The sequence below is a fragment of the Oncorhynchus tshawytscha genome, linkage group LG01 (assembly GCF_018296145.1).
Source record: "Oncorhynchus tshawytscha isolate Ot180627B linkage group LG01, Otsh_v2.0, whole genome shotgun sequence".
Lineage (NCBI taxonomy): Eukaryota > Metazoa > Chordata > Actinopteri > Salmoniformes > Salmonidae > Oncorhynchus > Oncorhynchus tshawytscha.
This window is the reverse complement of record NC_056429.1, coordinates 56,596,661-56,621,903: the sequence shown is the minus strand read 5'-3', so window position 1 is coordinate 56,621,903 and position 25,243 is coordinate 56,596,661. Positions and strand designations below refer to the sequence as shown.

The window sequence follows — 25,243 nt, the reverse complement described above, 5'->3', positions numbered from 1 at the left end:
TTCTGGGTCAAGGTTTAGCTTTTTCAAGAGAGGCTTTATTACTGCCACTTTTAGTGAGTTTAGTACACATCCAGTGGATAGGGAGTAATTTATTATATTCAAGAAAGGCGGACCAAGCACAGGAAGCAGCTCTTTCAGTAGTTTAGTTGGAATAGGTTCTAGTATGCAGCTTGAAGGTTTAGAGGCCAAGACTATTTTCATTAATGTGTCAAGAGATATAATATTTAAAAACTTACGTGCCTCCCTTGATCCTAGGTCCTGGCAGTGTTGAGCAGACTCAGGACAACTGAGCTTTGGAGAAATACGCAGATTTAAACAGGAGTCCATAATTTGCTTTCTAATGATCATGATCTTTTCATCAAAGAAGTTTATGAATTTATCACTGCTGAAGTGAAAGCCATCCTTTCTTGCGGAATGCTGCTTTTTAGTTAGCTTTGCGACAGTATCAAAAATACATTTTGGATTGTTCTTATTCTTCTCAATTAAGTTGGAAAAATAGGATGATCGAGCAGCAGTGAGGGCTCTTCAATACTGGACGGTACTGTCTTTCCAAGCTAGTCAGAAGACTTCCAGTTTGGTGTTTTGCTTCAGGGCTCGGGTATTTTCTGTATGCCAGGGAGCTAGTTTCTTATGACAAATGTTTTTTGTTTTTAGGGGTATGCATCTAGGGTATTATGCAAGGTTAAATTTTGCTTTTCTGTTAGGTGGTTAACTGATTTTTGTACTCTGACGTCCTTGGGTAGGCGGAGGGAGTCTAGAAGGTCATCTAGGAATCTTTGGTTGTCCAAGAATTTATAGCACGGCTTTTGTTGCGATTGCAAACATAATAAAATGGTGGCCCGATAGTCCAGGATAATGAGGAAAAACATTAAGATCCACAATATTTATTCCAATGGACAAAATTCGGTGCAGAGTATGACAGTGGCAGTGAGTAGGTCCGGAGACATGTTGGACAAAACCCACTGAGTCGATGATAGCTCCGAAAGCCTTTTGGAGTGGGTCTGTGGGCTTTTCCATGTGAATATTAAATATTAATATTAAAAATGTGAATATCATCTGCCATGACTACAAGGTCCAATAGGAATTCAGGGAACTCAGTGAGGAACACCGTATACGGCCCAGGAGGCCTGTAAACAGTAGCTATAAAAAGTGATTGAGTAGGTTACAAAAGATGAAAACGCAGTCATTTTTTGTGTAAATTGAAATTTGCTATCGTAAATGTTAGCAACACCTCCGCCTTTGCGGGATATGCGGGAGATATGGTCACTAGTGTAACCAGGAGGAGAGGCCTCATTTAACACAGTAAATGATAAGTAAGTGATTAGTTCATTGACTGCCTTTGAAGTGACGGATCTAACATTAAGTAGCCCTTTTTTGAGATGTGAGGTATCACAATCTCTTTCAAAAATGACAGGAATGGAGGAGGTCTTTATTCCAGTGAGATTGCTAAAACGAACACAGCCATGTTTAGTTTTGCCCATCCTAGATCGAGGCACAGACACGGTCTCAATGGGGATAGCTGAGCTGACGACTGACTATACTAGTGGCAGACTCCACTAAGCTGGCAGGGTGCCTAACAGCCTGCTGCCTGGCCTGCTCCCGATCTCATTGTGGAGCTAGAGGAGTTAGAGCCCTGTCTATGTTGGTAGATAAGATGAGAGCACCCCTCCAGCTAGGATGGAGTCTGTCACTCCTCAGCAGGTCAGGCTTGGTCCTGTTGGTGGGTGAGTCCCAGAAAAAGGGCCAATTATCTACAAATTCTATGTTTTGGGAGGGGCAGAAAACAGTTTTCAACCAGCGATTGAGTTGTGAGACTCTGCTGTAGAGCTCATCACTCCCCCTAACTGGGAGGGGGCCAGTGACAATTACTCGATGCCGACACATCTTTCTAGCTGATTTACACGCTGAAGCTATGTTTTTTGACCTCTGACTGTTTCATCCTAACATCGTTGGTGCCAACGTGGATAGCAATATCCCTATACCCTCTACACTCGCCAGGTGTAGCCTTAGCCAGCACCATCTTCAGATTAGCTTTAATGTCGGTAGCCCTGCCCCCTGGTAAACAGCGTATGATCGTTGGATGATTCTTTTAAAGTCTAATACTACAGGTAATGGAGTCGCAAATGACTAGGGTGTTCAATTTGTAAGAGCTAATGGTGGGAGGCTTCGGCGTCTCAGACCCTATAACGGGTGAAGGAGAGACCAGAGAAGACTCGGACTCGGACTCCGACTCCTTGCTTTTAATGGGGAGAACCGGCTGAAAGTTTCTGTCGGCTGAATGAGCGACACCGATTGAGCATTCCTACAGCATTTCCTTCCAGAAGCCATGAGAAAATTGTCCGGCTGTAGGGACTTTGTGAGGGGATTTATACTACTATCTGTACTTATTGGTGGCACATACGCTATTTCATCCTTTCCTACACTTAATGTCCACCAGAACTGTTACCAGAGACTTGAATGTTCATTTCTATACAATAAGCCGCCTCCAACATTGTGTTAGAGAATTTGGCAGTACGTCCAACCAGCCTCACAACCGCAGACCACTTGTAACCACGCCAGCCCAGGACCTCCACATCCGGCTTCTTCACCTGCAGGACGGTCTGAGATGACCCACCCGGACAGCTGATGAAACTGTGGGTTTGCACAACCGAAGAATTCCTGCACAAACGGTCAGAAACCGTCTCAGGGAAGCTCATCTGCATGCTCATCGTCCTCACCAGGTTCTTGACCTGACTGCAGTTTGGTGTCATAACCGTCTTCAGCGGGCAAACGCTCACCTTCGATGGCCACTGGCAGATGACAGACAGAGTGTATGGCATCGTGTGGGTGAGCGTTTTGCTGATGTCAAAGTTGTGAACAGAGTGCCCCATGGTGGCGGTGGGGTTATGGTATGAGCAGGCATAAACTACGGACAACGAACACAATACGTATTTTATCGATGGCAATTTAAATGCACAGAGATACAATGACGAAATCCTGTGGCCCATTGTCGTGCCACTCATTCGCCGCCATCATCTCATGTTTCAGCATGAAAATTCACTCACATGTCACAAGTATCTGTACACAATTCCTGGAAGCTGAAATTATCCCAGTTCTTCCATGGCTGGCATACTCACCAGACATGTCACACATTGAGCCTGTTTGGAATACTCTGGATTGACGTGTACAACAGCGTGTTCCAGCTCCTGCCAATATCCAGCAACTTCACACAGCCATTGAAGAGGAATGGGACAACATTCCACATGCCACAATCAACAGCCTGATCAACTTTATGCGAAGGAGATGAGGCAAATGGTGATAACACCAGATACTGACTGGTTTTCTGATCCATGCCCCTACCTTTTTCTAAGGTATCTGTGACCAACAGATGCATATCTGTATTTTCAATCATGTGAAATCCATAGATTAGGGCCTAATTAATTCATTTCAATTGACTGATTTCCTTATATGAACTGTAACTCAGTAAAATCTTTGAAATTGTTGCATGTTGAATTTATATTTTTGTTCATTGTATATCTGGTCAATCCAGGGCCGGCTTAATGCATGGGCTTACCGGGGCTGATGCCCCTGTGCCCAGGCCCATGGGGGGCCCAAGAGCCATCGAAAAAATATATAATGAAAAAATATATATACAGTGCCTTCAGAATGTATTCAGACCCCTTGACCTTTTCCACATTTTGATAGGTTACAGCCAAATTCTAAAATTGATTAAATAGATTTTTCCCTCATCAATCTACACAGAATACCCCATAATGACAAAGAAAAAACAGGTTAAGACATTTTTGCAAATTTATTACCTATAAAAAACTGAAATATCACATTTACATAAGTATGCAGACCCTTTACTCAGTACTTTGTTGAAGCGCCTTTTGCAGCAATTACACCCTCAAGTCTTCTTGGGTATGATGCTACAAGCTTGGCACACCTGTATTTCTCCCACTCTTCTCTGCAGATCCTCTCAAGCTTTGTTAGGTTGGATGGGGAGAGTTGCTGTACAGCAATTATCAGGTCTCTCCATAGATGTTCGATCAGGTTCAAGTCCGGGCTCTGGCTGGGCCACTCAAGGACATTCATCAGAGACTTGTCCCGATGCCACTCCTGCATTGTCTTGGCTGTGTGCTTAGGGGCAGTGTCTTGTTGGAAGGTGAACCTTCATCCCAGTTTTGCTCTGGAGCAGGTTTTCATCAAGGATCTCTCTGTACTTTACTACGTTCATCTTTGCCTCGATCTTGACTCGTCTCCCAGTCCCTGCCGCTGAAAAACACCCCCACAACACGATGCTGTCAACGGCGTGCTTCACTGTAGGGATGGTGCCAGGCATCCTCCTGACGTGACGCTTGGCATTCAGAGTTCAATCTTGGTTTCATCAGACCAGAGAATCCTGTTTCTCATGAGAGTCTTTGGGTGCCTTTTTGCAAACTCCAAGCAGGCTGTCATGCGCCTTTTACAGAGGAGTGGCTTCCGTCTGGCCACTCTACCATACATTCCTGATTGGTGGAGTGCTGCAGAGATGGCTGACCTTCTGGAAGCTTCTCCCATCTCCACAGAGGAACTCTAGAGGTCTGTCAGAGTGACCATCGGGTTCTTGGTCACCTCCGTGACTAAGGCTCTTTTCCCCCAAATGCTCAGTTTGGCCGGGCGGATAGTTTATGGGGAGTCTTCTTCCATTTAAGAATGATGGAGGCCACTGTGTTCTTGGAGATTTTCAATGCTGCAGAAATGTTTTGGTACCCTTCCCCAGATCTGTTTCTCGACACAATCCTGTCTCAGAGCTCTACGGACAATTCCTTCCTCATGGCTTGGTTTTTGCTCTGACATACACTATCAACTGTGGGACCATATGGACAGGTGTGTGCCTTTCCAAATCATGTCCAATCAATTGAATTTACCACAGGTGGAGTCCCATCAAGTTGTAGAAACATCTCAAGGATGATTATTGGAAACAGGATGCACCGGAGCTCAATTTTGAGTCTCATAGCAAAGGGTCTGAATACTTATGTAATTAAGGCATTTCTGTTTTTTTATTTTTAATACATTGGCAAAAATGTCCAAAAACCTGTTTTTGCTTTGTCATTATGGGGTATTGTGTGCAGACTTCTGAGGATTTGTATTAATGTAATCCATTACAGAATAAGGCTGTAACATAACAAAATGTGAAAAAAGTCAATGGGTCTGAATACATTCCGGATGCACTGTATATATTAAGGAAATCTATACTGTACATTTTATATATACAGTGTATATTATATATGTGGTATATATTTGATCTTTTTTCACTGCAGCTGCCAACCATAGGAAGACTCAGGAGCCCGCTCTCAATGAATGTAGACAGCCTGCTGATGACACTCTGCTATTCATCAGATGGGGAGAGAACAGGATGGAGGGGGCCGATGTGGGTAACTGGGGGACCCTTCCTTGATTGGGTAACCGATTTTTTTTTAAACTATACAAATCAATGTGACTGGTCAATTGTGTGATTCAGGGGCTGGGCCCAAGCCTGTAGGGGGTCCAAGAGACAAAAGAATATAATAATGACCTACTTTTTTAAATTATTATTTTTTTATCCAACCAAAGGAGCCCGCTCTCAATGTTCAAAATACACTAGAGAGCGTAACTTTCATCATTTAGCCATGATTTGTTGATCCGGCCCAGGGTCAATCTCTAGAGGACAGTGAAATTCTAACAACCACTCACCACATGATGGTGCTATGGGCTATATTTTCAACAGATTCTGAAACCCAACAGCACTGGGGCACAACTCATTCGAGGGTACTACAAACCCATATTGTGTATCTACGCTACAGACACACAGTCTGGTGGAGCATTTAGCTTGCATGTTTTCCATTTGTAATCCTGCCACTTTATATATAGGGCTGTGAAAAGTATTTATGGCTGCTCAACACTCATTTTTACATTGCAGTCAGAATACAATTAAACATGGTAATGGTATAACAGTGGAATTACAGTAGTAGCCAATATCTGTTACGGATAAACCAAGACTGTAATGTTGAGTCCAGAAAAAAAACAGAACTGGGTCCAATGCAGAGGTCGAGGTTTTAAGATAAAAATGAGAATTATGGGAAATAAATTAGGGATATCCATTCTCACCTGGGAAATCCACTGGGAGTGCGTTATACAATATATCATGCCAGCAGTTTATATTTGTGATTAATGGATCCATTTCCTATAACACAACAATTCCCCATAACACAACACTACCATTCCAGAGTTTCATTCAATCTTAGCCCAGCTCCTGGTGATAACAGTGAAGCACTGCAAGGTAAGGTCACAGTTATGAAAACTTAGGACACTAAAGATGCCTTTCTACCGACTCTGAAAAGCACCAAAAGAAAGATGTGTTCCATTGCTGTTAGTCACATGTATGTGGATCTTGTTCAGTTTATGTATCAGTTGTTGAATCCTGTTATTTTCATACAAATATTTGCACATGTTAAGTTTGCTAAAAATAAACACAGTTGACAGTGAAAAGACGTTTATTTTTTTTTGCTGAGTTGATGTCACTCCCTTTGGTATCTTCCCCAGTCGTCATTGTTTCTGTTTCTGTTCTGTCTGTGCGCTGTTCGTGTTTCTTGTTTTGTTCTTTCATTTATTAAATGTTTTCACTCCCTGAACTTGCTTCCCGACTTTCAGCGTACATTGTTACAGAATGACAACTCATCAAAGGGAAGCATCAGGGAGCGTCTCCCATGCCGAAGCTGGCATGCTAGCAGTTACCATATACTTCCAGTCATTGCGCTAATGCTAGTTAGCAATTACACTAACACTAGTTAGCAACTTCCTTCAAATTTCATGCAGAGATATAAAAATGGTATCCACACGTTCACATGACTCTGGGGAAGTAGATAAAGGGATTCATTGCCAATATCCTGAATTATCCCTTTAAGCAATAGAGAGAGCTGTGGATGTGTCTGAGCCAACAAATCAGCACCCACTTTGGTTTAGGCAGCTATATGACCATGAATACCACACAACAGCAAGGGCGCCCCTGCCTGGCAGAAAAGTGACAATCTATTCAAAGTTTGAAGTTAATTAATGAAGGGGAAAAGGGGCAAACCAATTACCTCACCCTCAAAACATACCCCCAGACACCCCTCCCTCCTTTGAGTCTATCTTATAAGTTAAGACACCCCCACCCCTCACTTTTCTCCGGTTCTATATATAGGCCCCCCAGACCATCTGCAATAATGATATTGCTCTCTTGATATCCCCATCAGCACTTTATGCCGTGCAAAGAAGTTTTGGCCGCCACCCCCACCCTCCACTTTGACTTTTTCCCCCAACCTCACCTCGCCACCACTGCCCCCACAGCCCCCCTCAAAGATCTGCCATCCAAGCTCTGGGTGGATTTCGCACTCCCTGGGATCTGAGTCCAACCACAGGTCAGAGGCACCCTGTGATTTGTAAACTTCTGACTGAGATTAACCTGAAGCCTTCATCTCCTAATGGTATTAATAGACCTCTGAACAGAAGGATTACAAAAACTGGGTGAGTGGATCATTCCATCAGCTGGATTTTATTAACCAATGGCACGCAGGACTTGACCGTCAACGGCAACCTGGAAAGTCAATCAAATTCGGCAATAGCTTCACCTATAGCATTCACTTAGGATACAAATAACTGCACTTGAAAATTGAATTCATGGTTGAAGATGTTGACTCTATGAGGAAAGCATTATTTCAATTTAAGGGATATAAAGTGCTTTTGACGAAGGCACGGTGAAGTGGTCTTGAAGTTCCTTGATTGTTTTTAGAATTGACCCATGTCTTAAAGGCGCAGGCAGGCAGGCTCTGAGGGAATGTGCTGACCGCTCCCTTCTGTCCAACTGCACATTTTATATGGTGTGCAAAGCCTGGAGGGGGGAGGGGGGGACCTGAGGTTGTGCTAATTTTACAGATGCTTTACATCTGTAAAGTCCTCCCCCACAATTCTTTCTCTAATCCCCCCCAACCTCTCAACATCTTAATTCAACTTCTTAGGAAAATTTGATTATTCTCTTCACAATTGCGCCAGTGTGTATGTGTTTGTATATGAATGCCCATTGCGTCTCACACATCTGATAGTCCACTGACGCCACTACTAGTCGATAAAAGGTCTTGGCTGAAAATGGCACTTAAAAATAGCTCTGGTGGATTGGGTTACAGTCAGTCGATGTGATGCGAAGTTTGCCATTGACAGGGTCTTAAAGAAGCTGCAGACTCTCAGGACATGCAGGACAGTATGGCTCAAAGGAGAACTACAGTATAGAACTACAGCATATAGAAAGGGATCTGTAAGACATTAACTTCCTAGGTGGCATGGAGCTTACCCACATGAAAAAATGCTATAGTATACTACGGTATAAATACTATAGTATTCACAGTAGTGTTTTTGCCGACTTTACAGTAGTATTCACTGTTGTAGGGTTTTTGCGGACTAAATACTGTAGTATTTACTGTTGTGTTGCCGTACATGACTGCAGTATACAGTAGTATTTACAGTTTACTATAGTATAAATACTGTAGTAAAAAAAACGTGAGTACATACTATAGTCATTACTGTGGTGTTTTTGCAAACTGTAGTATACTGTAGTATTTACTGTAGTGTTTTTGTTTTATTGTCTTTGACATAGCAGTGGGGGCTTTCTCCTTGAGGAAACCTACTGGACAAAATACACAAAGAGCTCATTTTCCATAACCTGTAGGTACTGTAGGTACAGTGCCTTTGGAAAGAATTCAGACACGTTGACTTTTTCATAATGCTGTTACCTTACAGGCATATTCTAAAATTGATTAAATCATTTTCTCCCCTCATCAATCTACACACAATACCCCATAATGACAAAGCAAAAACATGTTTTTTGAATTTTTTGCTCATTTGTATTTTTTTTTTAAAAATCGGAAATATCTTATTTACATAAATATTCAGACCCCTTAATCAGTACTTTGTTGAAGCACCTTTGGCAGCGATTACAGCCTCGAGTCTTCTTGGATATGACGCTACAAGGTTGGCACACCTGTATTTGGGGAGTTTCTCCTATTCTTCTCTGCAGATCCTCTCAAGGCCAAAGAGTTCAATCTTGGTTACATCAGACCAGAAAATCTTGCTTTTCAAGGTCTGAGAGTCCTTTAGGTACCTTTTGGAAAACTCTGTGTTGTTGGGGACTTTCAATGTTGCAGACATTTTTTGGTACCCTTCCCCAGATCTGTGCCTTGACTCAATCCTGTCTCGGAGCTCTACGGACAATTCTTTCGACCTCATGGCTTGGTTTTTGCTCTGACATGGTCTTTCAACTGTGAGACCATATATAGACAGGTGTGTGCCTTTCCAAATCATGTCCAATCAATTGAATTTTACCACAGGTGGACTCTAATCAAGTTGTAGAATCATCTCAAGGATGATCAATGGAAATCAAATCAAATCAAATTTTATTTGTCACATACACATGATTAGCAGATGTTAATGTGAGTGTAGCGAAATGCTTGTGCTTCTAGTTCCGACAATACAGGAATATCCAACGAGTAATCTAACCTAACAATTTCACAACAATTACCTTATAAACACACAAGTGTAAAGGAATGAATAAGAATACGTACATAAAAAAATATATGAATGAGTGATGGTACAGAACGGCATAGGCAAGATGCAGTAGATTGTATCGAGTACAGTATATACATATGAGATGAGTAATGTAGGGTACGTAAACATATAAAAGTGGCATAGTTTAAAGTGGCTAGTGATACATGTATTACTTAAAGATGGCAAGATGCAGTAGATGGTATAGAGTACAGTATATACATATGAGATGAGTAATGTAGGGTATGTAAGCATTATATGAAGTGGCATTGTTTAAAGTGACTAGTGATACATTTATTACATAAATTTTTCCATTATTAAAGTGGCTGGAGTTGAGTCAGTATGTTGGCAGCAGCCACTCAATGTTAGTGATGGCTATTTAACAGTCTGATGGCCTTGAGATAGAAGCTGTTTTTCAGTCACTCGGTCCCAGCTTTGATGCACCTGTACTGACCTCGCCTTCTGGATGATAGCGGGGTGAAGAGGCAGTGGCTCGGGTGGTTGTTGTCCTTGATGATCTTTTTGGCCTTTCTGTGACATCGGGTGGTGTAGGTGTCCTGGAAAGCAGATAGTTTGCCCCCAGTGATGCGTTGTGCAGACCTCACTACCCTCTGGAGAGCCTTACGGTTGTGGGCGGAGCAGTTGCCGTACCAGGCAGTGATGCATCCCGACAGGATGCTCTTGATTGTCCATCTGTAAAAATGTGTTAGAGTTTTTGGTGACAAGCCAAATTTCTTCAGCCTCCTGAGGTTGAAGAGGCGCTGCTGCGCCTTCTTCGCCACGCTGTCGGTGTGGGTGGACCATTTCAGTTTGTCCGTGATGTGTACGCCGAGGAACTTAAAACTTTTCACCCTCTCCACTACTGTCCTGTCGATGTGGATAGGGGGATGCTCCCTCTGCTGTTTCCTGAATGCCACGATCATCTCCTTTGTTTTGTTGACGTTGAGTGTGAGGTTATTTTTCTGACACCGCACTCCAAGGGCTCTCACCTCCTCTCTGTACGCCGTCTCATCGTTGTTGGTAATCAAGCCTACCACTGTAGTGTCGTCTGCAAACTTGATGATTGAGTTGGAGGCGTGCATGGCCACGCAGTCGTGGGTGAACAGGGAGTACAGGAGAGGGCTGAGCACGCACCCTTGTGGGGCCCCAGAGTTGAGGATCAGCGGGGTGGAGATGTTTCTTCCTACCCTCACCACCTGGGGGCAGCCTGTCAGAAAGTTGAGACCCAGGGTCTTGAGCTTAATGACAAGTTTGGAGCATACTATGGTGTTAAATGCTGAGCTGTAGTCGATGAACAGCATTCAGGTATTCCTCTTGTCCAGATAAGTTAGGGCAGTGTGCAGTGTGATTGCGTTTCCGTCGTCTGTGGACCTGTTAGGGCGGTAAGCAAATTGGAGTGGGTCTAGGGTGTCAGGTAGGGTGGAGGTGATATGGCCCTTGACTAGTTTCTCAAAGCACTTCATGATGACGGAAGTGAGTGCTACGGGGCGGTAGTCATTTAGCTCAGTTACCTTAGCTTTCTTGGGAACAGGAACAATGGTGGCCCTCTTGAAGCATGTGGGGACAGCAGACTGGGATAAGGATTGATTGAATATATGTCCGTAAACACACCAGACAGCTGGTCTGCGCATGCTCTGAGGACGCGGCTGGGAATGCTGTCTGGGCCTGCAGCCTTGCGAGGGTTGACACGTTTAAATGTTTTGCTCACGTCGGCTGCAGTGAAGGAGAGCCCGCAGGTTTTGATAGCGGGCCGTGTCAGTGGCACTGTATTGTCCTCAAAGCGAGCAAAGAAGTTGTTTAGTCTGTCTGGGATCAAGACATCCTGGTCCGTGATGGGGCTGGTTTTCCTTTTGTAGTCTGTGATTGACTATAGACCCTGCCACATACCTCTCGTGTCTGAGCCGTTGAATTGCGTCTCTATACTGACACTTAGCTTGTTTGATTGCCTTGCGGAGGGAATAGCTACACTGTTTGTATTCGGTCATCTTTCTGGTAACTTTGCCCTGATTTAAAGCAGTGGTTCGGGCTTTCAGTTTTGCTCGAATGCTGCCATCAATCCACGGTTTCTGGTTTGGGAATGTTTTAATAGACACTGTGGGTACGACATCGCCGATGCACTTGCTAATAAATCCACTCACCAAATCAGCGTATTCATCAATGTTGTTGTTCGCCGCAATGCGGAACATATCCCAGTCCACGTGATCGAAGCAATCTGGAAGCATGGAATCCGATTGGTCGGACCAGCGTTGAACAGACCTGAGCGCGGGAGCTTCCTGGATGCACATGAGCTCAATTTCGGGTCTCATAGCTAAGGGTCTGAATACATATGTGAATAAGGTATTGCTGTTTTAAATTTGTTATAAATTAGCAAAAAAATATAAAAACCTGTTTTTGCTTTGTCATTATGGGGTATTGTGGGTAGATTGCTGAGCATTATTATTTATTTAATCAATTTTAGAATAAGGCTGTAACAACATTTGTAAAAAGTCAAGTGGTATGAATACTTTCTGGAAGGCACTGTTGGTAGGTAGGTCTGAGGTCTGAACAGATATTTCAGCGCTTCTGCTCTTTTCTATAACCTATATGGATCACAATATATGGTCTATGCTTGGCATGTAGGTTTCTCACTCATGAGTGGCACAAATTGGAACATGGGGGAAGGGAATATGCTAATTAAAAACTATAGTAATGACTGTTTTTGTGGACTGTTGTCACGTCCTGACCATAGAAAACCTGTATTTGCTATGATAGAGTAGGTCAGGGCGTGACTAGGGTTTTTTGTTCTAGTTTATATTTTCTGTGGGGTTCTAGGTTTGATTTTCTATGTTGGTGATTTGTATTATTCCCGATTAGATTCAGCTGGTTATCGTTGTCTCTACTTGGGGATCATACTTAAGAAGCATTTTTTCCACCTGTGGGTTATGGGATATTGTTTATGTTTACAGTGCCTTGCGAAAGTATTCGGCCCCCTTAAACTTTGCGACCTTTTGCCACATTTCAGGCTTCAAACATAAAGATATAAAACTGTATTTTTTTGTGAAGAATCAACAACAAGTGGGACACAATCATGAAGTGGAACGACATTTATTGGATATTTCAAACTTTTTTAACAAATCAAAAACTGAAAAATTGGGCGTGCAAAATATTTTTTGGGGGGTCACACGGGGTGTTTGAACCAGAGCCAACTCCCCGTGCTCACCGTGGGGAGCGTGTGACCGGGCAGGCACCATGTTTTGCGGTGATACGCACTGTGTCTCCAGTATGCATCCACAGCCCGGTGCGTGCTGTGCCAGCTCCACGCACTTGCTGTGAGAAAGTGGGCATATGTCCAGGACGGGTGGTGCCGGCTCAGCGCACCTGGTCTCCAGTGTGCCTCCACAGCCCGGTGCGTGCTGTGCCAGCTCCCCCGCGCTTGCCATGAAATTGACATTTTTATTCATAGAATTGCAGGGGAAGAGTACAATACCTTTTCATTGTGCAGCTCCCGTTGCCCTGCGCGCTTGTTCGTTGAGCTGTAGATCCACTCGGGTGTCCCCAAAAGTTTTCAAAAGCACCATTGCTTGTAAGTGCCCAGCCGTGTCTCATTGCTGTGTCTCATTGCTGCCTTGGTTAGACAACTCAAGTTTGCAATGCCAGTGTGGCTCCAAACACCAAATCTATCACTTGCAAATAATAGGCATTCCCAGCAGTACAGTTTGCGTGCTTCTCGGAGCCTGTGAGCCATTGATAGCACTCGTAGTTGGAACTTTGAAAGTGGCGAACGAACCCCTTTCCCGCCTGTGACAGGCTTTGTAGCGTCGGCGTCGTGCGACCTCTCCTGACAATGTCTAACTTTTCTTGAAAAGTTTGTCTTGAGAATGGCGTTATAATTATATCCTCGACCAAATCGATATCTTATCCTCCTTCCGCCATTGTTGGTTAAAAAAAACAGCTTAGTAGTACGCAAATTAATTACTTTATCAAACTCAGTTTCCTAGTTCTGAGGTTTGCATAGACCTGCCCATATAAGACCTGCCTCTCAATATTGGTAATCCAATCAAAAGACATGCACGCACTACGCCTGCTAGCTGGCTCCTGTGTAACACTGGAGCCAGCCAGCAGGCGTACAATAGCCAACTCTAAAGCTGATTGGTTGACACTAAATTTTCATTTCCATTCACTTTAAGCTACAAGCGCCTGCACTGTTGATTCTGAAGGCCTGAGGGCAGATTTTAGACCCCTGGCAACACATGATGGCAAATATGATTGGATAAAAGATCTAACATAAAGACCAGCCTTCCAAATCTCAACCTGGGGCTGGAAGCAGTGCAACCAAGAGGAAAGCTATGAAATGAAGAGTATAACTCTTACTCTGGGGAATAATTTAATACATATTTGTGGGAAAATATATTTTAAAAATATATATATTCTGATGATGTTTAGGCCAGCAGAGAAGGCCTTGCTGGCCCTGACGGCCCACCACTGTGTTAAACCTATCTAATGTCTTGAGTGTTCAGACCAAACAGAACTGAAACCTACAGCGGTCTATATGTTTCCTCTTGGACAGACATCTGTTGGTTATGGGAATGTTAGGACTCTGAAGACATTGACGTGCACTTTGAACAATGAGCAAGGTGCAGTCTGCATCTAGTCTGCATGGCCTCATAAGTGTCGGTCCCAAGCAGGGTTGGTGGTTGGTTGGTCTTTAAATGGTGCAATGGTTAGAGACTATCACTAGAGGGACTCCTATCTCCTCTCTCTGTCTCCTTTCCACAAGTAGTTTTTTAAAACTATTGAGTGGCTACATATATATATATTCTAAATCGGACATATTATACAGTAGCTTGGTATGTTGTGTGATCTTTTCTAACTTCCTGTTTACTTGTGTTCTCAGTCTGCAGTTATGCCTCATGGAAGACCTGCCCCACCTAACAAGAGGAAAAAGCCCTCTAAGATCATCACTGACCTGTCACATGTCACTCAAGATGGTAAGGCACAAGCATGTGAGCTCAAAAACACAATTATAAACTGGGTAGTTCGAGCACTGAATGCTGATTGGCTGACAGCTGTGGCATATCAGACCACATACCACGGGTAAGACAAAACCTTTATTTTTACTGCTCTAATTACATTGGTAACCAGTTTATAATAGCAATAAGGCACCTCTGGGGTTTGTGCTATATGGCCGATATACCACAGCTAAGGGCTGTATCCACGCACTCCGTGTGGTGTCGTGCTTGAGAACAGTCCTTAGCCGTGGTATATTGGCCATATACCACACCCCCTCGTGCCTTATTGCTATATTTCTCGCATATCATTAAAGATTATAGGGACATCTTCAAAACTATGTGAGAGACCATACAGTACCATACATTAAACTCTGCTCAGTAACATTGATCAATATGAGCCTATGGCATTATCAAGAGTAACATACTGTACTAACTGGTAAACATAGAGGGCAGGCAGGAAGACACCTTCCGAAGGTGAGAACTCTCAGGGAGGCCTGGTCTCCCTATGGGCCAGCAGCTGGTCCAAGAGACTGGATCCACTGTTGACAGCTTTTTTGGGTTACATCACAGAGAATGAAAAGAGAAGTTATTTATAGCCTAATTATTTTGTTCATTGGGGACTTTGTCAAGATCTCTGTGCACTTGTCAGAGAAGCTCCTCCACATGTTTGCACTTAACATGTCCTAATGACTAGCGCCCTGTCACACACACAAACATGTATCTCCTAGATTCCACAGCACAATTACAATCTGTCCTTTGCAGTCATTGCAGTAATGGTTTACCCTCCCCTCCCTCTCAGCTGTTGAGTCACAGGATCCATACTTCAGGCGATGGCATAATGCATTTTTATGAAAATGATGACAGGTGTTTTCCCCTCTACCCATTAAGTGGTAAAAAAGTTGATATTTGTGCTGCTCTTACACTTTTTGTGTCAAGTGTCCTGACAGATATAGCAATAAGGCCTAAGCAGAAAGCTGTGTTTTAACACAATGTGGCACTGCATGCTGCTCCAAGCTGACCAGTGTTCAAACGCATTCCCCTCCACGTCTGTTATAACTTACATAGACAGAAATCATCTTTGAATTACGTAACTAGTGTTGGATTTTAAAGGGATAGTTCAGGATTACAAAATGCAGCAACAGTTATTGAAACACAAGTATTGTCCTTTTTGAACAGCAAATGTCATTGGCATGAAAACAAACAGGAATGGTAAATTATTAAATCTACCAAATTATTGAGGTTGAGTGCAGTCAAAAATGTGATTTTTCTGTGTTTCATATAGTACCAGTCAAAAGTTTGGACACACCTACTAATTCAAGGGTTTTTCTTTATGTTGACTATTTTCTACATTGTAGGATAACAGTGAAGACATCAACACTATGAAATAACACATATGGAATCATAATAACCAAAAAAGTGTTAAACAAATCAAAATATATAGCCACCCTTTGCCTTGATGACAGCTTTGCACATTCTTGGCATTCTCTCAACCAGCTTCATGAAGTAGTCACTTGGAATGCATTTCAATTAACAGGTGTGTTAAAATTAATTTGTGGAATTTCTTTCCTTTTTTAATTTGTTTGAGTCAATCAGTTGTGTTGTGACAAGGTAGGTTTGGTATACAGAAGATAGCCCTATTTGGTAAAAGACCAAGTCCATATTATGGAAGGAACAGCTCAAATAAGCAAAGAGAAATGACAGTCCATCATTACTTTAAGACATGAAGGTCAGTCAATCAGGAAAATGTCAAGAACTTTGAAAGTTTCTTCCAATGCAGTCGCAAAAAATATCAAGCACTATGGTGAAACTAGCTCTCATGAGGACCACCACAGGAAAGAGGATAAGTTCATTAAAGTTTCCAGCCTCAGAAATTGAAGCCCAAATAAATGCTTCACAGAGTTTAAGTAACAGCCACATCTCAACATCAACTGTTCAGAGGAGACTGTGTGAATCTGGCCTTCATGGACAAACTGCTGCAAAGAAACCACTACTAAAGGACACCAATAATAAGAAGAGACTTGCTTGGGCCAAGAAACACGAGCAATGGACATTAGACTGGTGGAAATCTGTCCTTTGGTCTGATGAGTCCAAATTTTAGATTTTTGGTTCCAACCGCCGTGTCTTTGTGAGATGCAGAGTAAGTGAACGGATGATCTCTGCATATATGGTTCCCACCGTAAAGCATGGAGGGGGTGTGGGGGTGCTTTGCTGGTGACACTGTCTGTGATTTATTTAGAATTCAAGGGACATTTAACCAGCATAGCTACCACAGCATTCTGCAGCGATATGCCATCCCATCTGGTTCGCTCTTAGTGGGACTGTCATTATTTTTCAACTGGACAATGACACAACACACCTCCAGGCTGTGTAAGGGCTATTTGACCAAGAAGGAGAGTGATGGAATGCTGCATCAGATGACCTGGCCTCCACAATCACCCGACCTCAACCCAATTGAGATGGTTTGGGGTGAGTTGGACCGCAGTGTGAAGGAAAAGCAGCCAACAAGTGCTCAGCATATGTGGGAATGTGCAAAGCTGTCATCAAGGCAAAGGGTGGCTACTTTGAAGAATATTAATCTAAAATATAATTTGATTTGTTTTACACTTTTTTGGTTACTACATGAGTTCATGTGTTATTTCATAGTTTTGATGTCTTCACTATTATTCTACAAAATAAAAGAAACCTTGAATGAGTAGGTGTGTCCAAACTTTTGACTGGTACTGTATATATTTCCACACTATGAGGTAGTTATAATACTGTGAAATTGTGAAAAGGATGATAATGCCCTTTTAGTGTAAGGGCTGTTTGAAAAGACCCCCTAAAATTTCAGCCTGTTTAAGTGGGATGGAGTTTTAGCCTCCCTGGTGACATCACCACCTACTGGGCACATACTGGTTAAATCAACATTGTTTCAATGTTTTTTGTCAACTTATTGGGACATGGAATCTACGTGGCAAATACATTGGATTATGCGATCATGGTAACCAATTTTCATCATAGACAAACCTTGTCAAATCTTCATCGTGATATCCACTATAAGAAAACAATAGGCTGGGCAGCATCTCCAACAGGAGAGTTGATCTATCTACGACCATCCCTTCAGTCTCCCATCCATGGTTTAACAAGGCCCAGCCCTGCATAGTTTTGATATGTTTCACTGACTATTACCAATGTGCTATCGTGAGAATGATTGTAGAGAAATCTACACTTAATAGATTCACTGTTGCTATCGAAGTCATTCCAAATAGTATGTTCTGTAGAGAAAATGAAATGTAGCCATACTTTATCAATCATATATCATCAAAGATCCTATTTAGGTCTATACAACATTTGGAAAGTCATCAACAGCTATTGTTGAAATTCAGATTCAACCATAACATGATAGACTGACCAGTTGAATCCAGGTCAAAGCTAAATCCACTCCAATTAGCGTAGATGAAAGGGAGGAGAAAGGTTAAAGAAGGATTTTTAAGCCTTGAGGCAATTGAGACATGGATTGTGTATTGTGTGCCATTCAGAGGGTGAAAGGGCAAGACAAAATATTGAAGTGCCTTTGAACAGGGTATGGTAGTAGGTGCCAGGAGAACAGGTTTGTGTCAAGAACTGAAACACTGCTGGGTTTCTCACACTCAACGCTTTCCCATGTGTATCGACAATGGTCCACCACCCAAAGGACGTCAAGCCAACTTGACACGACTGTGGGAAGAATTGGAGTCAATAATGCGCCAGCATCCCTGTGGACTTTTTTTGACACCTTGTAGAGTCCTTGCCGCGATGAATTGAGGCTGTTCTGAGGGCAAAAGGGGGTGCAACGCAATATTAGGAAGGTGTTCCTAATGCTTTGTACACTCAGCCTAGAGAGTGATTGTGAGTTAATGAAAACATGTCGATTCACATCTCCATCTCAACCAAAAATCAAAAGTTAAAGAATAGGATTATGCCAGTGGATCAGATGGAACTATCCAAACCGTAGATATATGTCCTTTTAAATGTTGATAGTTGGTAGTTGTCAACCACACACAGTTCAATAAGCTATTACATTTGTAAGACAGAAAGTTGCCTAATATTAAGGCTACCTTACAAACAACTAATGTAATGTTTTTCATTCAAACTTAAAACGAGTAACACATCAATGGACACATTTTGAGGTTAGTGTGACAGTAAATGTCTTCTGATGTAATCATAGAAAACCTACATGTTCAGGGTCACAGGTCTGTGGAAATGTTCACAATTGCTATAATCATCTACACAGAATCTCAAATGGCGTTGCTCACTTGCACCATGTAATCTCAAATAATTGCAGTCCAGGTCATTTAGTTGTGCTATTAGATTAAACACAGTGCTAACACATTAAGTTGTTGTATAAATAAACAAAATATCTGACATTGACATATTCCCATTTGAACGTTGGTGTGCTTTGAAATGGTTGAAGGCACCGTGAGAACGAAACCAAAAATCAGACATTGATTTTCCAATGGAATTTGGTTGTGCTTCTTTTGATGGTTGAAAGCATAGTTGACAACACAATGGGAATCAAAATAACTTTTGATTGTCTTTTTGAGTGGCTAAAAATTGGGTTAGAATCTCATTGCTCAATGTATCTACCAAATATTACTCAATTCTCCATGTTAAAATGACATGGTGTGCCCAGTGGGCACGCGGGTAAATGAGTTAAAACAAGTCACGTAATAAGTTGCTTTAGAGCAACTTTAGAGTTGATGTGGAACCTGTGCAGTGTTATGCATTTTAGACTCTCTCACTTCACCCATCCTCTCTGTTTCAATGCCCTGTGACTTCTGACAGATGGATCATAAGCACTGAGAACAGAACAAATGGAGATAACACAGATATGAAAATGGCTCAGGCCTTACCTCATAAAGCTTCAGTCAAAAGCTAGTCATTCTCAGCCAGGCCCAGACTTAGGGAGGAGCTGTTCTCTGCTCTCTCTCCTTCTCTCCACATTGTTGAAGAATGGCCAGTTCATCTTTGAGCAGAGTGATTTATGAATTTTCCACCGTAATGACAGCAAGAATCTGAGAGCAACCCCCTCCTACGCAATCATCTGCACTGAGCGTAATTTCTGCTCTGATGTAAAGATCACATCACATCGACACAGATGTATTTTCTAGGTGAAGGATAAATGATGCACATAAAGTACTGTAACATTTATTCAAACAATGATAAGCAAACCGTGGGACCAATTCAAACCAAACAGGTAACCAGGGTTTACAGAATAAGTCAAAATATGATTCTTTCTGCATAGGGAGATACATTGTTGAGTGTCTTTTTTGTATCACAATGCAGACCTTGTTGAGTCCAGAATTCAAACTTGAACAATTGCTGCACCAGAAGAATGATGTTTTTCCATTTACCTGGTCACCAAGTTTAATTGAATAGAGCCTTATATAGAATGTGCATCCAGTATACTATAGGAAATCAATATGAGAAATCAATAGACAATGTATGAATTTCTCATCTGCAGAGTTTGACCCTGAGGCGTCAGAGTTTGACTTGGGGATGAAGATCAAGACTCCCAAGGACACCATGCTGGAGGAGCTGAACCTCTTCACCAACAAGGGCTCCAAGATGTTCAAGATGAGGCAGAAACGTGTGGAGAAGTTCATATATGAGAACAACCCTGACCTCTTCGGCAGTGAGTCTATGGTAAGAAAATGGTAAATCCAGCTGTGCCACCAGAGACTATGGGTTCACGCCCAGGTTCTGTCGTAACCGGCCGCGACCGGGAGGTCCGTGGGGCGACGCACAATTGGCCTAGCGTCATCCGGGTTAGGGAGGGGTTGGCCGGTAGGGAAATCCTTGTCTCATCACGCACCAGCAACCCCTGTGGCAGGCCGGGCACAGTGCGCGCTAACCAAGGTTGCCAGGTGCACGGTGTTTCCTCCGACACATTGGTGCGGCTGGCTTCCGGGTTGGATGCGCGCTGTGTTAAGAAGCAGTGTGGCTTGGTTGGGTTGTGTATCGGAGGACGCATGACTTTCAACCTTCGTCTCTCCCGAGCCCGTACGGGAGTTGTAGCGATGAGACAAGATAGTAGCTACTAAACAATTGGATACCACGAAATTGGGGAGAAAACGGGGTAAAATTCACACAAAAAAAAGAAAAGAAAATGGTCAATCATCCATGTCAAAATTATAAACTTGTTTTAACAATACTAAATGTTAGTGTTATAGTATAATTCATATAATATAAATGCTGTCCAAAGAGCTTTAACATAAAACAATTGCAGTGAAAATTGGTAACGGATGAGGTAAAAAAGTTATCCCATGGATAGGCTACCAATGTATATTTCAACAACCAGTAGGATTGCGGGCCGAGAGTACTTAGCACCTCTGAACAGTGTCGGACATAATTTGCACATCGACTGCAAACCGATTCTACACATAGAAATCGGCAGTCGCCCACCGGTGGGTGGTCCCTATAACACACTATGCCAACAGCAAGCAAACGAATGGCGAATTAACGGCCCCCCTACTGTACAGAATGACAATCAGTCTGGTGAGTTTTCTTCTTTATATGCTTGTGTGTATTTCAGGAGAACTTCCAAAAGTTGGTCCCCAGCCTGGGTGGTACAATGATGTTGGATGCTAGTGGCCACGTGGTGGACAAGCAATCAGGCCCTCCTGCACCCCCTCCCAAACCAGGCAAAGATGGGCATGGTCATGGTAATGAACATGGTCATGATCATGAGCATGGACATGAGCATGGTAATGAGCATGGGCGCCATGGATACCAGGGACATGTACATCATGATGATGTTGCTCCAGGAGAACATGGTCATGGTCAGTATCCATTCAAATTAGCTCATGATCATAGAAAAACTACAGAGTGATTTTGGAACGAGTTCTATGGACCTGCAGTCAGGGGTGTCATGCCCATAAGGGGTAAAAAGGCACGTGCCCCCTCAGATATATCCTGTTTTAGACAGTTTTTTAACTTAATCATCACCAGCAACATATGGGAAAATAGCTAGTTTCTATGATTTGTAGTCAAAAAGATAGAGGAAGATAAGTGTTTCTAATGATCACTATCTTTTTGGACTATAAAATATAGAAACACGCCATTTTCACATCTGTTGATGTTGGGTTGATGCTGGAGATGATGAATATGATGATGATGACATTTTACAAATGACCCGTTAAAATGAATGACTAAACAAAATGTTTAAGCCCAGTTTTATCATAATTATTCATAAAAATATCTGACTGGATGATTTTAGCTGCTGTTGATGGCCAGGAGTTATGTTTGTAAATTGATGTGAGCAAGCTAAACTCAGCAAAAAAAGAAACTCCCATTTTTCAGGACCCTGTTCTTCAAAGATAATTAGTCAAAATCCATATAACTTCACAGATCTTCATTGTAAAGGGTTTAAACACTGTTTCCCATGCTTGTTCATTGAACCTTATATGTTTATAGGTTCCCAATCTCCCAACTTCATAACTAGCTACCAAGCCATTTCAGGCTATCAATCAAGTTAGAGTAGCTTGTCTATCTATCTTAGCTGGCATGCCTGCTGGCAAGGTTGCTAGGCTTTATAAAAGCTAGCAATTACTAAATGTACTGAAAAAGACCCATCTCTTTCAACCTAGATTTTAGCAGAGAAGCATATTTTTTTTTTTAAATTACATTTGTTTTATTTAAAAAAATATATAATTCGGCATAATGATTATGGCTGTAGATTGCAGGAAAAAGCCATTTCAGGTGTTTGGGATATGTTAAATTCTTCAACTTCCACCTACACCCCCCCTCCGACCACCTGTACTTCGTGCCCCCTCTAAAATAATGGGTGAATGATGCCCATGCCTGTAGTGCAATCAATATATCAAAATTGGATATCATCTCATAGAAAATATGTTTTTTGGACTCACTGTTTTCCTCCTACAGGTAGTCATGGAGTAGAGGTTGCCTTAGACAAAGCCAAGAAAAGGCATGATTATGTTCCCTCATACGTATCACCGTGGGAAAAGGCCATGAAGGGCAACCAGGAGCTGACATCCAGCATGAGATATCATATGCCAGTCCCCCATGCCCACCTTGATTTGCCCAAGTACAAGTCCTTCAACAGGTACAGTCCCCTCTATGCCTTGCCTGGTCGACTCCATAGCATTTTAAAAGGATTTCTTTGAAATGAGTGTGAAATAGTGGAGCCCACCCATTTCCTGTAAAAATCGGACTCTTATATTGTCCATCCAGGTATGTGAGGCACATCGACAGAAGTTGCCCATACAAGATCCATTTCACTTATCAGTCTGATCTTCTTTTGTTGCCCATCACTTTATCTGTCTTAGGAGTGCTACACCATTTGGGGGCTTTGATAAGGCCTCTCAGCTCATGACCTTCCAACTGCCAGACACCCATGAGGTGGCCCATGAGGAGCCTGAACCAGCTGTGGTATACCAGCATGACATTGGCGCTCGACCCTCCTTCAACCGTACTCCTATAGGCTGGGTGGGAAGCAGTGAGCCCAGCAGCATCCACATGGAGTTGGATGCCCTGCCCTTCGATGGGGAGACTGACGACCTGTGAACAGCATGCCCCACAGACCCAGATGTGCAGACAGAGACCGCGCACAATATATACATCTACATAAAGAAAAAACATACACTTTTTAGAAAGGTTTGTGAGCCAGTCAACTTTTCCTTGAGTTCAATTCATGAAAGAAATAGTTCATGAAAACAAACCACAAAGCTCAATATTGGGCTCTTTAAATTAGAATGCAAGAGAGAGAGAGAGAGAGAGAGAGAGAGAGAAAGAAAGAGGGGGTGATTAGTTAGTATGTTTGCAACAAAGAAATCAATCATGAACAAAGACATCAATCGTGAGCCTAATGTGTTCAACTTCCCAGTGAACACAGGAGGCTACCATAACTGTGATTTATGCGTACTCTTATTTTTTTCTCTCATTATGATTCATTTAGTAGGCATAGTATATTGTTCAATCACACAAGTCTCCAGCTCAGTCACGAAGCAGCAGCATAACATATTTTGTCCATGAGGAGAGACAAATAAACAGGACCGAAGGGTTGAACTTTGTTTCGTTTTTTTTTTCTGTGTCAGCATGTTGCTGTGTCCACTGCTCATCCGGGAGAGCTACAAGTTGTTCCTCTAGCTATAGCCTTCTACCATCATGGTTTTTACTGTATTTCTCTGTTTTCTGTGTTTCTGTGCCACTTTGACTTTTGACAGCTTTGTCGTGGCCCTGCAAATCCAGCAGCCTAGCCTAGGATGCATGCAGTAAGCGTGAGGTGTGCTAATTTCTGTTGCGTGATAGAGATTGTGATGAACTAATACAGTACTGCATCACCCAAGATTTCTCCCTAATAAACTTTTTCCAATTGTAGTTTATGTCTGTTGTACTTTGTATCTCCAGTGGAGGCTACTATAATTGTTATCGGAACAAATAATGGAAGTGACATGGGGTTAGTTTAATGAATGTGTGGGGCCCTAAAGAGGCCTCTTTAGGGCCCATCAGTGCAATTCACTTGATGGTAGACAGTAACATGGATGCATTTCAAAGGATCCTTACCTGTGACAAACAGTCTTGAAAATGTTAAATAAAATCATCAGTCTACCCCTTGCTTTCCTCCCCGGTTGCGCACTTGGCTATCGCCTTCTCTCAACACCCCGAGACAAAATATCGCGAGTATTGGTTGCCTTGGCTGCAGCACAGGGTGTCGCTAGAGGAGGTTTGATTGGGATTTAGCGGCAGAGCGTTTGACTCGAGTCACTCCGGATAGGATTACCGTTCTCCTAGCAGCGGGATATTATGCTGGCAGCAGGATATTATGCTAGCAGCACGATCGCGAATGTATTTTTCTAAATAAGAGTCCCCATGCAAAGCCATGCTAAACTTAGTGACTATTGTTTTTTTGTGTTTTTTTTTTTTTTTACTTTAGTGAAGTACAACTGTTTTTCTCAGCATCGCAACCACCTTGTAAAAAAATAAATGGAGCATTTTATGTTGTTTTATTTATTAATACCAGCATTTATTTTAAAAGTTTACAAAAAGTACAGGTATGCTGAAAGCACAGAAGTCTGGGGAGGGGCTCATAGTAATGGCTGGAATGGAATGGTTAAAATGTGGAAACCACTTGTTTGATACCAATCCATTAATTCCACTCCAGCCATTACAATAAGCTTGTTCTCCCCAATTAAGGTGCCACAAGCTGCCTGTGGTTGAACGCTATTGTGTGTAGGCTATAATTAAAGACATACTTCAATGTCAATCTCAGCACTTTTAAAAATACACTTTTACGTCGGGAAAAGTAAATGTTTTTTCTCTATAAGCCAATCTGTAATTGCTGATTTGCATTGTGGCCAATGGAATGGGTGGAGTAAAATCTCAGTAACACTCCGTATTATCCAGTCCCCAATGAAATTACACCATTTATACAATGGGTGGATCTAGTCCTGGATGCTGATAGGTTAAACTGCGTTCCAGCCAATGTCTATTTCACAAATGACCACTGGCTAAAGCTATGATGTTGAAATGCCTACTTACAGTTCCATCTCACTGTGCAATCCACCGTCCCATCAAGTCCAGCCGGGCAATTTATAAAATTGATCTTTGTAAAAAAGCATCTAGACATTATCTCCCCTTGATTTTGGCTCACAATTTGTTTTCTACAACAGAGATTTGCATAAACCTTGCTGACAGTGACATGA

The 25,243-nt window shown here is 42.4% G+C and overlaps 1 protein-coding gene across 3 annotated transcripts; it reads left to right on the top strand.

The window, feature by feature from the left end:
- The first annotated feature begins 7,321 nt into the window (after positions 1–7,321).
- On the top strand, positions 7,322–23,918 carry LOC112253744 (myozenin-1). 3 transcript variants are annotated; one of them, XM_024425733.2, is made up of 6 exons: positions 7,322–7,506; positions 14,447–14,540; positions 20,044–20,225; positions 21,115–21,223; positions 22,464–22,644; positions 22,868–23,918. In XM_024425733.2, exons 2-6 carry the CDS (start codon positions 14,456–14,458, stop codon positions 23,103–23,105), a joined length of 795 nt encoding a protein of 264 aa, XP_024281501.1. In that variant the 5' UTR covers positions 7,322–7,506; positions 14,447–14,455; the 3' UTR covers positions 23,106–23,918. The 3 variants fall into 3 exon arrangements, with proteins under 3 accessions (XP_024281501.1, XP_024281486.1, XP_024281493.1); XM_024425718.2 differs by having other exon boundaries at positions 21,115–21,361; XM_024425725.2 differs by having other exon boundaries at positions 7,324–7,506; positions 21,115–21,244.
- The last annotated feature ends 1,325 nt before the right edge of the window (positions 23,919–25,243 follow it).